Below are 16,040 nucleotides of genomic sequence, written 5' to 3'. Positions count from 1 at the left end.
GCCAGGCCGCAGCTAGGAGCCAGGAATTCCATCCGGGTCTCCCACATGTGTGGCAGGGGCCCTAGTGCTTGGGCCATCATCTGATGCTTTCCCAGGCACATTAACAGAAAACCAGATCCGAAGCAAAGCAGCAGGGACTAGAACCAGCACTTGCGATGGGATGCTGGTATTGCAGGCACTGGCTTAACTCTCTGTGCCCAAACTCTGGCCCTGGAAAGCACCTTTACATTTTAGGGTTGAGTGCGATGTGGAGGTGCACACTGCAGGTACTGTGCATTTGTCACAACCAGACTGCAAGGCTTTATGTAAAGACACCCCTCAAACTCAACCTCTTAAAATAATAGTGATAATAGTGCCTGTTTTTCAGGGTTGTTGCAATGTCCAGGCTTGGACCAGGCCGAAGCTGGGAGGGAGGAACTCAGCCTGGGTCTCCCGTGTGGGTGGCAGGGAGCCACCACTTAAGCCGTCCCCACTGCCTCTCAGGAACTGCAGTAGCAGGAAGCTGGAATGGAAGGTTAGAGTTCGGCAGCGAACCCAGGCTCTCCTTTGTGGACTGGGGGCATCTTAACCACTAAACCAAATGCCTGTCCCTTTTTAAAATGCCATGAATAGGCCGGCGCCGTGGATTAACAGGCTAATCCTCCGCCTTGCGGCACCGGCACACCGGGTTCTAGTCCCGGTCGGGGCACCGGTCCTGTCCGGGTTGCCCCTCTTCCAGCCCAGCTCTCTGCTGTGGCCAGGGAGTGCAGTGGAGGATGGCCCAAGTTCTTGGGCCCTGCACCCCATGGGAGACCAGGAGAAGCACCTGGCTCCTGCCATCGGATCAGCGCGGTGCGCCGGCCGCAGCGTGCCTACCGCGGCGGCCATTGGAGGGTGAACCAACGGCAAAAGGAAGACCTTTCTGTCTGTCTCTCTCTCTCTCACTGTCCACTCTGCCTGTCAAAAATAAAAAAATAAAAAAAATGCCATGAATTATACATTGCCAGAAAGAAGAGGACAAGACAAATCCCATGAAAACATTCACCTTTAAAAATTACTTTATTTATTTGAAAGAGTGAGTCAGAGAGGTAGATAGCTTCCAGCCACTGGTTCACTCCCCAATGCTTCCAACAGGGCTGGACCCATGCTTGCCAAGTTGAGGCCCCATGGGGGTGTTGGGCTGGTGACTTGTTGTGGCCATGGTTTAGACCTGTGTGGTCAGGGTGTGGAGGGTTCAGTCGGCCCACCCAGAACATGTGCCAGGGGAGAGAGGCTGTGCTGGGTGACCACTGAGCTACCCCAGCCAGAGGTGAGCCAGGAGCCCCCAAGGGCAGTGTGGAGGTAGCCAAAGACACCCTGTCTCAAAGAGGAGTTGAACCTCCAGGGAGAAGTCAAGTGCTGTGGACACCAAGATTCCTTGAGACCTTTTAGGCCCTAGGAAGGCGTGGAGGATGCTGATGAGAGAATGTTTTGTGTGAGGCATGAGCCATAGGCAGGCTGCAGGGGCTGGGGTAGGAACAGGGGATAGGATGTGCTGGCCAGGCAGCGTCAGATGCCCTGTTTAACTTTGCGCCGCAGTGGGCAGGAGAGCAACCTTGGAGGAAGCGGACACAGCCTGAGGGGGAAGGCTTTGTTGGTTTAAAATGGGACCGAGTTGAATGTGTTTATACTAGTGAGAGACAGAAGCCCATAGAAAGAGCAGAGGCTGAAGGAGGAGGCGGTGAGGGGAGACAACGGCGGGGGCGGGGAGGAGGGGTCCGGGGGAGACAGGGCCAGCATCTGTGACCGGCGATGGGGCAGCGCCGCTGTGGGGCGAGAAGGCCAAGTCAGGCTGAACATGAGAGTTTGGAGAAAAGTGGGGGCCTCGAAAACACAGCTGAACCAAGGCATGAGAAAGCCAGGCCTGGGTGCAAGGTCGGGGGGTAGAGCACAGAGCCCGCCCAGCTGGCCTTGCAGCAGCTGAGTGCGTGGTCTCCACCGCCGCCCCGACGCGGGCCCAGGGGCCGTCCTGCCTACCAGGAAGGGAGGGGGCTCGGCCTCCGTCACAGCGAAGGCCAACAGGTGCCAGTCTCCCGCCCTCGCTCGCTCCTCTGCCGCAAGGCCAAGCTGGAGGCCACAGTGTCTTCTAGAAGAGGTGTCAGGAAGAGCTGCACAGGAGGAACAGGGGGCTGGAGGTAAAGACAGGCGGCGAGGGCGGCGGCGTGGGTGCGCTGCTGCGTCTCGAGCCGAGCGTCAAGGGAACAAAGGCGGTGCGACTGGGGCGCCTCTGGGAGCCTCCTCCCTGCTAGAATATGCATGATCCCGGGCGAAGGCGGCGAGCGCGCGCCCACAGCACTCTCCCTGGCGCGGGGTGCGAGGGAGCCACGCGGCCGCGGCGGCAGGAGCGGGCGGCGGGCCCGGGACCCCACGCGCGCAGCGTGTAAGCGCCCTCCTTGTCCTTCCTCCTGCCCGCCGGGCTCTGCTGGGGAGTCGGAGAGTCCCGACACCAGCGGTGCGGCCGCCTCGGAGCCCCTGCCCCTTCCCGTGCCCCTTCTCCCGCCGCGGAAGCCCGGACCCCTGAGGGAGCGCGGGTCCGACGGCGGAGGCCGAGCGGGACGTGAGCCGGCCCGGCAGGTGCCCGTAGTCACCCCGGTGGGACCCGGTGGCGCGCTCCGTCCTTCCGCGCCGTGCTAGGCCATCTGCCCGGCGGGGACCCAGCCTCCGAGCGTGCGCGCCGTCCCCTCGGGGTCCCCCCACGGGGCGGGACTGAGCGAGGCGCGGGGACGCGAGGCGAGCCCTGGGCGCCGCTCCGCGCGTCTGTTTCCAACGGAGCCGGGCGCCCGCGCCTCTCCGTCTCCGCTCATTGTACGGCGTTTATCCGGCAGATTTTTAAATAGTCTTTTAAAAAGCATTTTTTCCATCGGCGCGTCTTGCTTGCATCCTTTTTCACTTGGGAGTTTGCAGCGGGCCGTGGGTGGGAGAAGAAACGTCTGTTCCCATCGGAAAACACCGAGAGACGAGGCCGTTTCTTTCAGCAGCGAGGAGGAACGAAGCTGTCGCCAGAGCCACAAATCGCTGCGCCTCTCTGGTGCTTTCTGTACGCATTCCTAACCGTGCGGACGTCCGTCTCAGCGGGCAGGCATGGGGTGTTTGGGCAACAGCAAGACGACAGAAGACCAGGGCGTCGATGAAAAAGAACGACGCGAGGCCAACAAAAAGATCGAGAAGCAGTTGCAGAAAGAGCGCCTGGCTTACAAAGCGACTCACCGGCTGCTGCTGCTGGGTAAGGGCGCGCGGCGGCTGCGGCCCGGCGGAGCGCACGGCCCCGGGCAGGGCGCACGGCCCGCGGCCCCCGCAGAGCTCTCTCGGCTGGGAACGCGGCGAGCCCGGGCACAGCGGGCAGGGCCGGCCGAGCCCCGACGGCGCGGGGCCGAGCTCTTGCAGCCAGGAGCGGCGAGGACGCGATAGCCCCCTGTTTAGGGGAAAACTCGCTCGGTCAGGTTTCAGGGTGAGCGGGGTGGGCAACAGTGTCAGGACGCACATCACAGCAGTCTGTCTGTCTGTCTGTTTGTAGGGGCTGGTGAGTCCGGGAAAAGCACTATCGTCAAACAGATGAGGATCCTGCACGTCAATGGATTCAATCCCGAGTAAGAATGATCCGTTCCGGGTTTGCTGCCCAAGTGCCTGCAAACTTTGTCCCTTCCCTCGCTGCCCTCAGAAGTGCTGTCCTGAAGGGTTCATTTGATGGGGGCGGGGGTGAGGGGGAATACAAATGTGCTGTTGAATTGAACGTACCCAGGCAAATTCTTCTTCTGACAGTATCTAGTTTTAAAAAGAAGTATCTTGACGAACAAAATACAATTTATTCGACATTCTTATGCTATTGGTTTGTAATACTGGGACTGCTCTGAGCCCACCATCAATGCAGTTTTTCCCCAGTGTCCATGGGCGATGGGTTCCAGGACCCCTTAGAAACCCAGATCCGCGGATGCTGAAGTTTCTTACGTAAAGCACTGCACTGTTTGAACAGAACCCACGCACATCCTCCTGCCCACTTGAAGTCACCTCTGGATGACTTACAGTATTAACACGGTGACAACGCCTTATGCATAGCTACTTACTGATGCTGGAATGGTGACAAGGGGGAAAGGTGGGACAGGTTCAGTACAGACCCAGTTTTTTCCCCCAAATGTTCTTGATCCGCAGATTCTGACTGAATATGGAGAGCAACTGCACCTCAATGTACACTTTTCTCCATCATATCATTTGCTTGAATCTACTTCATTGTTTATGTAACAACATTCAGGAGAAATTTAAGTAAAATGTATTTACAAATATAACTGAAGTTGAACTTACATGCACTATCCTTAGGGATTTTGCCACCTTTTGAAGTAACTTGCATGCTTGTTTAAAGCTATCTATTGTAAAATGACTGTCGGAAAGCAGGAAAGCAGACAGTGAAGTTTGTTTTGAGTTCAGTTTCGAAAGGGGCAGTATTTTTTCCTTTCCCAGATAAAAACTGCACAGATGTTGTCTTGGGGTGGTGGGAACCACCTGTGAACCAGTCTAGCCCCACTCCGTAGCGGGAAACTTAAAATCCCACTCAGTTGATTCACATCAGTGCTAAGGGGAAATTTATAGTAATACCAATTCTCTTTCAACACAGGGAAAAGAAACAGAAAATCCTGGACATCCGGAAAAATGTTAAAGACGCTATTGTGGTGAGCACCTTTGTAACGGTTGTTTACTAGAAAGTTGAAGCACTCTGCATTCTAGACCTGTGGGGTAGAAGTGGATACATCTTCGATTAGCACCCATAGAGCCCAAGCATTATGTTTATCCATCTTTCTTTTCTTCTCTCTGTTTCAGACAATAGTTTCGGCGATGAGTACCATTATACCCCCGGTTCCACTGGCCAACCCGGAGAACCAGTTTCGATCAGATTACATCAAGAGCATCGCGCCGATCACGGATTTTGAGTATTCGCAGGTAAGTCACTCCTTTCCGAAATACTTCAAACAGTGACAGGTGGAACTATTTTTAACGACTTGCTCATTGAGAATCAGGTGTTAATCCATTATGAACTTTATTTCCTCTATTCTAAAATACTTGTGTTGGTTTGAAATATTGGAGACCGCGGCACTGTAAGAAACGCTTGTATGAATGTGTGGGTGAGGCTGATAGGAAGACAACATACCTTTAAGAAATGTTGAGAATGCTTTTTCCTGTATGTATTGTTAAAGTCACAGGCAGCTTCCCAGATAACAGCAGTAGGAATTCCACGAGAAGAACATTGACGGGGTGTAATTGCCTCTCAAGGAGTAACAGAACAGAATTCGGTTTCCTGTTCAGATGCGCATGTGTCACGTCAAGTCAGCAGAAGATGTTGCTCTAGAGCACTGGCCTCCCCTGAATGTCATGTGTCACGTGAAGGTGCACTTGGGTTCGCAGCTGCATGCCCAAGGCCTGCTTTCTGTGCGGGTGGATGGCAGTGTTGCTTATGCGAAAGCTGATGCTGGTATTCGCTTTCTCTCCTTTGATGGACATACACTTCTTAAAATATTACTATTGGAGCATTTGATAAAGCGTGTTTCAAAGGAAAGGATCTGTCAGGCTCCTCAGGAGGTTGTCACAGTTGCATTGTTAACCGTGTGTGTGTGTCTGCGCCTGTGGTCTTGCAGGGAATGGGCTGTCAGTGACAGTACTTCAGAGTTTGTAGCGCTTGGCATGGCGGTTCCTGCTCAGAACCCTGTCTTAGAAGGGACGTTCTTGCAGAAACCTGTGTGTAAGACAGAGCGGCCTTGCGCTGCCCTGCCTGAGGGCCCATGTCACCTGCTCGCACCTGCTCCTTCTTGGCAGAGTACTGCGTCATCCTGTGGGCTCTGTGGGACGATAGAAAAGAACTACCTTTTTTTTTAAAGAAAGGCTTTTCTTTGCGTGCTCTGGTGTGATTTTTGCTTCTGAGAAGTACTCCAGCATAACCAGTGTCATCTCTAGAATGTCCGAAAAGGACTTAGGGGGTGCAGGAAGAAGAAGGAAGAAGGGGCTCGGGCATCTGGCCCGGCGAGCTCACTGGTTTTACTGAACTGTGTCTTGAATGGGGCGGCTCAGAGAGGGGCAAGGGGCTGTTGTGGCGGCGGAGGGGTGGGTCCCCAGGTCCCACAGTGGGACGATGTCCTCCTGGTTTGCTATGGTACTTTTGCATGTTGAAGAAATCACCCAGCACTACACAGTCCTGACTGATATCAGCAGTGGTGTCCCATCCAGCCCGAGATTTAAACATTTAGAGACAAAATTCAAGCCCTCCAGTTTGTTCTATCATGTCTGCCTAAAAGTAATCATAAAATCTCCCATATATTTAGGGAAATTATTCTTAGCATGTAGTGAGAAATTAAGATTATAAGATTCTTTAAAAGTGAGTTTCAGAAAACCATCATTTAGTATCAGTAGACAAAAGGAGAAGTTGGCACCAGCAGATGCAAATGCAATTATAATCCTCTTCCAGGGATGGTGCTTTGCCCAGGGAGGATAGTTACTTGTATTTTTTTTAAGCCTAACATTCTATTATTTCTTATATCTGTTCTTGTCAAATGAGAGTATGTTTTACTTATAATATAGTTCAGACTTAAATAAGTACGAATGTTAATATTAATATACAATATTCATTCTAAAATGCTACTTTATTTTAATGTTTTTCAGTTTTCAGTGCCCTGTTTATCTTGCTTTTTTTTTTTTTAAAAAAAAGGTTTATTTATTTATTTGAAAGGCAGGGTTATAGAGAAAGAAGGAAAGACAGAAAGAGATATTCCATGCACTGGTCACTCCCCAAATGAGGCTGGGCCAGGCCAAAACCAGGACCCAGAACCTCCATCCGGTCTCCCATGTGGGTGCAGGGGCCCAAGGACTTGGGCCATCTTCTACTACTGCTTTCCCAAGCCATAGCAGAGAGCTGGATCGGAAGTGGAGCAGCCCATATGGGATGCTGGCGCTTCAGGTCAGAGTGGTAACCCCCTACACCACAGCACCAGCCCCCAAATCCCTGTTTTCTCTACTTAAGACCCTGGGCTGGGCCAGCGCTCTGCCCTAGCAGGTAAAGCCACCACCTGTAGTGCCGGCATCCCATATGGGCACCGGTTCAAGACCCGGCTGCTCCACGTTTGATCCAGCTCTCTGCTATGGCCTGGAAAAGCAGTAGAGAATGGTCCAAGTCCTTGGGCCCCTGCCACCCATGTGGGAGACCCGGATAAAGCTCTTGGCTCCTGGCTTCGGCCTGGCCATTGCAGCCATTTGTGGAGTGAACCAGCGGATGGGAGACCTCTCTCTCTCTCTCTCTCTCTCTCTGCTTCTCCTTCTCTCTCTATGTAACTCTGACTTTCAGATAAATAAATAAATCTAAAAAAAAAAAAAAAAACCTTAGGCATATTCAGACGAAATTTCCTCGTTTGAAGGAATATGTGCGTTTGTAAACATAAAAGTTGAGCTGTATTCAAGTATTTTAATAGTACTTTTTTTTTCAGAATGAATCTTTGAAAAAAGTCTGTCAGTATCACCTGCCAGTGAGTTGAGGATCTTGAACTTATTTTCCTGGAGGTACAAAATAACTTTTGAACCAATGTGTTCTGTTATTAAAAATTAATTTCAGAAGGAAAAATCACAAGAATAACTTCTCTTACAAGTGTCTTCAGAATTTCCTCCAGGAGTGTCAGGCTGGGGGCAACAAGAGGGTAGGTTCCCTTTTGTTCTTTTGCTCATTGTACTGCCTTTCATCTGAATTTCAATTGAAGTTGTTGAAACTCAGGTTGCAACAAAAAGAAGGTAGATTCACCTAGCTCCTGCCAGCAAAGACTCAGTGTTGGAGGTTAGACCAAGCCAGAGACCTGATCTCTTCCGGCTGGTAACCCAAAGCCCTACCAGGATTCTCTACAGTGGTCGTGTCCGTTTTGGTTAGCAGGGGACCACGGCTCTGAACGTGCTCTTCCACGCTGATAACAGAACTGAAGAATTCTTATTGCCTAGCATTTTCCTGTGCCTTTTCTGTGGGTAGAATCACAAATACCAGCCATTACGTTACAGTGGCCTACAGCGTTCACGGAGAGGCACACTGTACGGCTGGTAGTCTAGGGCAGCAGTCCGGACCACACAGCCCCAGTGTGTGGTCACTTGTGCCGTCCAGGTCTGTGGAAGCCCACTCTCTGGAACACCATCGACAGTGCATTGCTCAGAACCGGTCCCGTTGCTAAGCAACACGCAGCTGTGTGTGATGTGATTGTCTCATACCAAGATCGCTCTGGCTGGGGCAAAAATGGATTGAAGTGGGCAAGAGTGGAACCACTCCGGAGGGTACCCTAGTGACCCAGATGGAAGAGAGGGGGACGACTGAACCAGGCGGGGTAGGGAAGGTGGGGACACAGAGAAGTGGCTGGAGCTGGGTTTATTTTGGAAATAGAACCAGTCGGGCTGGCTGCTGTGTGGAGGTGGATGTGGAGTCACCAGGAGTGACTCTGAGTGTTTGGGCGTGGGTCTCTGCATGATGATGGCAGCAGGTTAGGGGAGGAAGGTGTGAGAGGAGTTGCTGTTTGCTGGCCACCTGCACACAGCTGTTTAGACTTCTGAGCACGGATATCAAGGGGCCGGTTGGCTTCGTGGGTTTGGAGCGCAGTGGGAAGGCTGACCCAGAGGTGGTCTGGTGCAAAGGATCATTTAGGGAGACTCGGTGGCTACCTGTGTGAAGAGGGCCAGGGGTCAAGGAGCCAGGGAGCTGTCCATCAGGAGAAAGTAGGACAGTGGTGCTGAGGGGGCCCTGGGAAGAGCTGTTTAAGAAGGAAAGTGGGAGCCGGTGCCGCGGCTCAATAGGCTAATCCTCTGCCTTGCGGCGCCGGCACATCGGGTTCTAGTCCCGGTTGGGGCACCGGATTCTGTCCCAGTTGCCCCCCTTCCAGGCCAGCTCTCTGCTGTGGCCTGGGAGTGCAGTGGAGGATGGCCCAAGTGCTTGGGCCCTGCACCCCATGGGAGACCAGGAGAAGCACCTGGCTCCTGCCATAGGATCAGCGCGGTGTGCCGGCCCCAGCGCGCCAGCTGCGGCGGCCGTTGGAGGGTGAACCAACGGCAAAAGGAAGACCTTTCTCTGTGTCTTTCTCTCTCACTGTCCACTCTGCCTGTCAAAAAAAAAAAAAAAAAAAAAAAAAAAAAAGAAGGAAAGAGGGGCAGGCATTTGGCCTAGGGGGTAAGATCCCCACATTCCACATCGGAGTGCCTGGGTCCGAACCTTGGCTGTGGCTCCTGACTCCAGCTTCTTGCTGGCAGGCAGCAGGCAAATGCTCAAATATTGGTCTCCGTTACCCTTGTGAAAGACTCTGAGTTCCCAGCTCCTGACTTCAGCCTGGCCTAACTGCAGGTTGCAGATTTGGGATGTGAACCAGCAGATGAGAGATCTTTGTCTGACATTCTGTGTTTCTGTCTCTCTCTCTCTCTCTCTCTCTCTCTCTCTCTCTCTCCTCTGATATAAATAAGTAGATGTCAAATGCAGGCAAGCAAGTCAAGAAGGGCACAGGCACTGAAATAATTTGGCCTTGGCAGCTTGAAGATCACCAGGCAGGGTGTTTTGAGGATGGGGCTTCAGGACAGTCTGGGCTCTCCGCTGGTTTGGGTCTTAGGAATGCTGAGCAGCCAGGCTGCTCGGAGAAGCCGAGAGAGGTTTTCTGTTGAAGTGGAAGGGGCAAAGCCTGCCCATGTGCAAATGGCCTGAGGAGTCTGATGAAGAAGAGACAGCGATGGTGCAGTTGCTGCAGAGCCTGGCCCTGAGAAGGAGAAGTGGCCTGGGACCCAGAACACAAAGGGGACAGACTGTTGATCAGGGGAGTGCAGACGCAGGTCAGTTTTTAGATGTGACAGAAGGTGAGGGAGGGCTTGTTTGCAAGGCCTCTTAAAGAGCATAAGCATTGCATGTGAGAATGACCGGTCTGGGAATTACCCGACAGCTTCCTCGTCTAGTGCCTGTGCTTGTTCCTGGTTGTGATGAGCAGCGATAGAGAGGTGATGAGGTCCATGACCTCAAGCTCCAAGGCGAGTGACAGACAGGTGTTCGCTTCACAAGGCAGAAGTGTGAAAGGCTCTTCTTAACAAGGTGTCAGAAGCAAAGCATCCAGTGTCCTCCTCACTCACTGACAAGATGCTTGCAGCTGAATAACATGAAACTTTGGGGGGACAAGGCCACTATATTATGTGAAATTTTGGAGCCAGCGCCGTGGCTCACTTGGCTAATCCTCCGCCTGAGGCGCCGGCATCCCATATGGACACCGGGTTCTAGTCCCGGTTGCTCCTCTTCCAGTCCAGCTCTCTGCTGTGGCCTGGGAAGGCAGTGGAGGATGGCCCAAGTGCTTGGGCACCTGCACTCACGTGGAAGACCAGGAAGAAGCACCTGGCTCCTGGCTTCGGATCGGCATAGTTCCGGCCGTGGCAGCCGTTTGGGGGGTGAACCAACGGAAGGAAGACCTTTCTCTCTGTCTCTCTCTCTCACTGTCTGTAACTCTACCTGTCAAATTTTTTTTAAAAATGTGAAATTTTAATTTCAAATGAAATAAATACAAAAGGACTGTGCAATGTGTAAATCATAATCGAAACGAAAAGTACTGGTATTAGCTACCAGTGATTGGTTGACCATTGTCTGATTACAGTTTTGATTCTCAATAGTGCACCCAGCACAGCAGATCATCCTGGCCCTGAACTTGGCTCTAGCACAAGTGTGTTTCTCACCAGACTGTGCCGTAGAGCCCCCAGCATATCGACACACTAAGTGATGGGACTGGGTCTTAAGGAGCAGCGGTGGTACTCATAGACATCAATCACCTGATCGTTTATGAAACAGGAAAAACACTGTAGTTGATCCCCCACCTCAAAAGAAAGAAAGATAGAGAGAGAGGGGGAGAAAGAGGGAGGGAGGGAAAACCATTAGCACAATACCAAGCAAAACTACTGTTGGATTCAATTGAATTACTCACTTGTTTGATTTTTCCTCTCTAAATGTAGATATCACATTAGCTCTTTTTAAAAAATATTTATTTTGTTTATTTGAAAGAGCTACAGAGAGAGGTAAATACAGAGAGAGACAGGTCATCCATCCACTGGTTCACTTCCCAAATGGCCGCAATGGCCGGAGCTAAGCCTATCCAAATTCAGGAGTCAAGAACTTCTTCTGAGTCTCCCATGTGGGTGCAGGGCCCAAGCACTTGGGCCATCCTCCACTGCTTTCCCAGGCCATTAACAGGGAGCTGGATCGGAAGAGGAGAAGCCGGGACTCGAACTGATGCCCATATGGAAAGCTAGTGTTGCAGACTGGGGCTTTAACCCACTGTGACACAGCTCCAACCCCTATATTAGCTCTTTTACAATTGTGTCTTCCTAGATTTTTCTAAGGGGAAGACAGTAAATGAGGCTAAACAAGAAATACAAAAGCAGTCTGATCTGTCAGTGCTGTGCGGTTTCCACCTGAGAGCTCCGAGCTGGCATTTCATCACTGTAGCATAAATACAGAGAGGAGGAAGCAGTGACCGCCACCCTCCAGTGAGAGTAGCCCATGTCAAGTGGATTTGGTGCAGCTAACACACAGTATTCCCTTAGGTAACTGGCAAAGAATATCTCTGTGGACTGGAACCAGGTCCTAGAGAGCCAGTTTGCCCCATGTAAGACGTGGATCCTCCACTCCCTAAAGGAATGACCTTGAGCAAGTGACCTTGATCTGTGCAGTTTTCCTGCTGTGGCACAGGGTCGTGCCAGTGCTGCCTCGTAGGACTCACAGTGCTCAATCTCAGCCCAGCCTGCCCATGCTTGGTCCAGTCTCCTCTGGAGCAGGTGAAGAGTTTCCAGAATATGTGTCAGTCACCCAAGAGAGTGGCTTTGTGTGTGTGTGTGTGTGTAATCAATGTGATATGAAGCTCACTATGGAAATGAGGTCAGAGTGCATTCCTCCCATGGGAGCCCAAGCTACACCCCTGCTGAGTACCCAGCTCCCCAGCATTGTTGAAAAATGGTGGAGCAGCTGCAGAGGGTACTACAAAAAATTGGTGGAGGATATTTGGCCTTATTGATTAGGGTGCCAGTTAAGACAACACTATGTGTCAGAGTGTCTGGCTCTAGCTTTTGGCTCCAGCTTCTTGCTGCTGCAGATCCTGGGAGGTACTGGTGATGGTTCAAGTAATTGGGCGCCTGCCACTCCTATGGGAAACCTGGACTGAGTTTCCACTCCTAGCTCCAGCCTCAGCCCAGCCTCCACTGCTGTGGGCATTTGGAGAATGAACCAGTGGGTGGGAATTCTGTCTCTCTGCTTCTCAAATAAATAAACCCATTTTAAAAAGAAGTTAGTGGGAAAATGCAATTAGAAGGCAAGTTTATTTTGCTGTAAAAATATTGAAATCCATATGTATTTGAAAGGCAGAGTGACAGAGAAAAGAAGAGAATGAGAGAGAGATTTTCCATTACTGGTTCACTTTTCAAGTGGCCATTATGTCCAAGGCTGGGCCAGGCCGAAACCGGGACCCTACAACTCCATCCAGGACTCCCATATAGGTGCAGGTTGGTCCAAGCACTTGGGCCATCTTCCTCTGCCTTCCCAGGTGCATTAGCAGGAGCTGGATCAGAAGCAGAGCAGGGACCGGTGCTGTGGCGTAGCAGGTAAAGCCACTGCCTGCAGTGCTGGCATCCCATATAGGTGCTGGTTCAAGTCCCAGCTGCTCCACTTCCAATCCAGCTCTCTGCTGGGGCCTGGGAAAGCAGTGAAAGATGGCCCAAGTCCTTGGATCCCTGCACCAGCATAGGAACACCCAGAGGAAACTCCTGGCTCCTGGCTTTGGATCGGTGCAGTTCCTGCCTTTGTGGCCATCTGGGGAATGAACCAGTACATAGAAGACCTCTCTCTCTCTCTCTCTCTCTCTCTCTCTCTCTCTCTCTCTCTCTCCTTCTCTCTGTGTAACTCAGACTTTCAAACTAATCTATAAATCTTTAAAAAAAGGAGAAGAAGAAGAAAGAAGAAGCAGAGCAGCTAGGACTTGAACTGTTTCTCTCGTATGGGATGCCAGTGCTGCAAACAGTATCTTAACCTACTTCAACCACTATGCCGACCCCCATACATGGCCTTGTCATAATACACATTTTTCAGGTCTCCTAGCCTGGGTGCTGCCTCTGTGCCTTTGAGGAGGCTGAGGCAGGGGCTGTGTGGAGCATCTCCTGGGGTAGGAAGACAACAGGGAGCTCAGGAGACATCCCCAGAACCTCTGAGTCTGTGAACTTGGGCCACGGTAGCCTGCGAGCCCTGCATGTCTCAGTCGATCCAGCCTAGAGACCCCGGAAGTGGAACATGGGCACCCAACTTCTTGTGGACTCTTTGGATCCCATGGGGAACCAGTTGAACCTTACAGCTACTGTGACTCAAATCAGAATTTTTTTTAAAAGATTTATTTATTTATCTGAAAGGCAGAATGAGATAAAGAGGGAGAGAGAGTTCTCCATCCACTGGTTCACTCCCCAAATGGTCACAAATGCCAGGGCTGGACCAGGCTGAAGCCAAGAGCCAAGAGTTTCTTCTGGGTTTCCCATGTAGCTGATAAGACCCAAGATACTCGGGCCACTTTTTGCTGCTTTCCCAGACCATTAACAGGGAGCTAAATTGGAAGTGGAGCAGCTAAGACACAAACCAGTACCCATATGGAATACTGGCAAAACAGGCGGCAACTTATTGCACTGAACCACAATGCTTGCTCCTCAAGTCAGCATTTACAACAGCGTCTTCCTTTCCGGGCCAAGAGCTGTCAACCCACACCTCACAGCCTTCCTGCAGGCAGCACCCCTGACTGTCTCCCGAGGTCGTTGGGCCCTACCTGCTTAGGAATCCTGCCCACGTGCCCTCTCCCGGCACAGGTCCCAAAGAGTTGTTCAAGCACCTGGATGACTGACCTGGGCCTCGTTTCCCACCTGGTCTCTCACCAGCGGCATCCTCCCCTCCACAGGGTGGGCCCGGGTAGGCCCTCCCCCTCCCCCTCCCCCTTCGTGTTCCAGCAGGTTTCCTTCAGCTGACCAACGTCTCCCTTGTGTCCCGCCTCTGCCCACGGTCATCCCACGCTTCTGGCTCTGTGACTGACCAAGGCACAGGTCCCCTGAGGCTGTATGGGGCCAGCCTGCATCTACCAGATCCCTGCTGCCTCCTTGCCTGCTCCCTGGGGCGACAGTTGCTGTCCAGTGTTGCCCCGAGTGCCAACAAGAGCCTGGCTAGTGCTCCCAATCCAGTACCCCCTTGCTTCATGCTGTCCAGAGATTCGAAGCAGAGGAGCATCTTGAACTCCAGTATTGTCAGCTTTTTAAATTTTTGTAAACAAAATATTTTGTAAAAATTGTAGGCTGTGTTTTCTGGCTTTTTTTTTTTTAAGATCCTAGAAAAGGTTCCTCCTTTGATGAACAGTAGACTTTCCTTTAAAAGAGATTTACTTGTTTATTTGAAAGGCAGAATTATAGAGAGGAAGAGGCAGAGAGAGAGAGATTTTCCATTCGCTGGTTCACTCCCCAAATGGCATCAATGGCCAGGGCTGGGCCAGGTGGAAGCCAGGAGCCAGAAGTTTCATCCCAGTCTCCCATGTGGGTGCAGGGACCTAAGGTCTTGGGCCATCATTGACTACCTTCCCTGGCGCACTAGCCAGGAACTGGATCATAAGTGGAGCAGCCAGGCACCCATATGGGATGGCTTAGCCTGCCCCAGCACAGCACCGGCCTGGTAGTCTTTCTCATTCACACCTCTGGTTTTATCTCTGGGGATTACATGCTCTCATCTTAGACTCAGGATGGCCACATTGATTCTATAAGGAATTACAAAACGCAGACTGTAAAGATGTGCTGAAAATGGACTGTGAGTGAGAGTTAGAGACCACCTGGTCTGACAGCTCCAGCCGAGGTCCTGAGAGCAGAGGAGGTAGAGAACGTGGGAGTCTGTGAGGTTCCCAGGCTATCTGTGGGGTGTCCTGGCAGTTGACAGGGATGGAGCCTGGCGTCTCTGGCTCACTGCCTTCCCAGTCTAAGGTTGGAACAGGTAGTGTGTGAGCAGTAGGCGCCAGTGGAGGAGCGTTGAGGTCCCTGTTATGGTTTAGATGTTAGTTTGGGGGTCTCCCAAAGGCCCACATGTTAAAGGCTTGGTTCCCAAACTTTTAGATTAACAATCAGTTGATTCAGGGTGGAAACTTAATCCAATTATGGTGTCTGAAGGTGAGACCCTTTGGAAGTGATTGGATTGAGTAGGTTGTTAGAGTGGAGCTCCATGGCGGAACCATGGAAGCTGTATAAGGTGAGACCCCAGAGACTCAGATAACAAGCACCCTCCCAGTTCCTCTGCCTCTTGGGCTTCCAGGTGATCCCTCCTCTGCACGTCTCCACTATACTGCACTGCAGCCTCATCAGATGGGCAGGCCGATGAGGCCACCTGATCTTGGACTGTGAACCTCCAAAACCATAAGCCACAGTAAAGCTCCTTCCTTCCTAAGTAGCTTCTCTCAGGCATTTGCTATGTGACACGTTGGCTAACGCAGTCCTTGAGACCCTGACTGCTGAGAGTGTAAAGAAGGTGGTGCTGCACAGGACGGGTGGGTGTTCTGGTGGGGGGGGGGTTCACAGGGACTGCTCCTGCTGCTTTGTAATTGTTCAGCAAACTTCCCGAGTGTTAGGTGTGGAGTCGACTCAGACTTAACAAATACAGGTAGAGCTGCTGTGTGGTGCCACATTTGAGGGATTAACAAGAAGTTCTTGGGAGCCCACAGGAATACCCACCCAGCTAACTTCATGTGGGACTGAACCTCCCGCCAAGGATGAGAATATCCAAGGGCAGGTGGACCACCTCTTCCTGACCCACAAAGAGGCAGCTAAGGCAGACTGAGGGCAGGCGCGGGAGGCTCGCTGGGCAGGGAGGGCCATGTGCAGCCAGCCCAGGGCACCAGGCTTCCTCCACAGACTGTGAAGAATGGCTCTGTGGCTTCCATCAGGGGAGGGTCAAAAGGCGAGCTCCCGAATTCATAAAGACCACACATTCCTGCCTGTGTGGGAACAGCTCCAGG

At 51.9% G+C, this 16,040-nt stretch overlaps 1 protein-coding gene across 2 annotated transcripts in view; it reads left to right on the top strand.

Moving 5' to 3' along the window:
• The window catches only part of GNAL (G protein subunit alpha L), a 177,845-nt gene that overhangs the window by 46,502 nt on the left and 115,303 nt on the right, over window positions 1-16,040 (top strand). The window contains exons 1-4 of one of the 2 annotated variants that reach the window (XM_062201344.1): window positions 3,100-3,241; window positions 3,533-3,605; window positions 4,625-4,679; window positions 4,828-4,947. In XM_062201344.1, coding sequence (XP_062057328.1) covers window positions 3,100-3,241; window positions 3,533-3,605; window positions 4,625-4,679; window positions 4,828-4,947 — 390 coding nt within the window. Of the gene's footprint in view, window positions 1-3,099; window positions 3,242-3,532; window positions 3,606-4,624; window positions 4,680-4,827; window positions 4,948-16,040 lie in introns of those variants that run through there. The other variant, XM_062201343.1, reaches the window with a different exon arrangement.

The sequence above is a fragment of the Lepus europaeus genome, chromosome 9 (assembly GCF_033115175.1).
Source record: "Lepus europaeus isolate LE1 chromosome 9, mLepTim1.pri, whole genome shotgun sequence".
Lineage (NCBI taxonomy): Eukaryota > Metazoa > Chordata > Mammalia > Lagomorpha > Leporidae > Lepus > Lepus europaeus.
The sequence above is the reverse complement of the archived record's forward strand: the minus strand, read 5'-3'. Positions and strand labels throughout refer to the sequence as shown.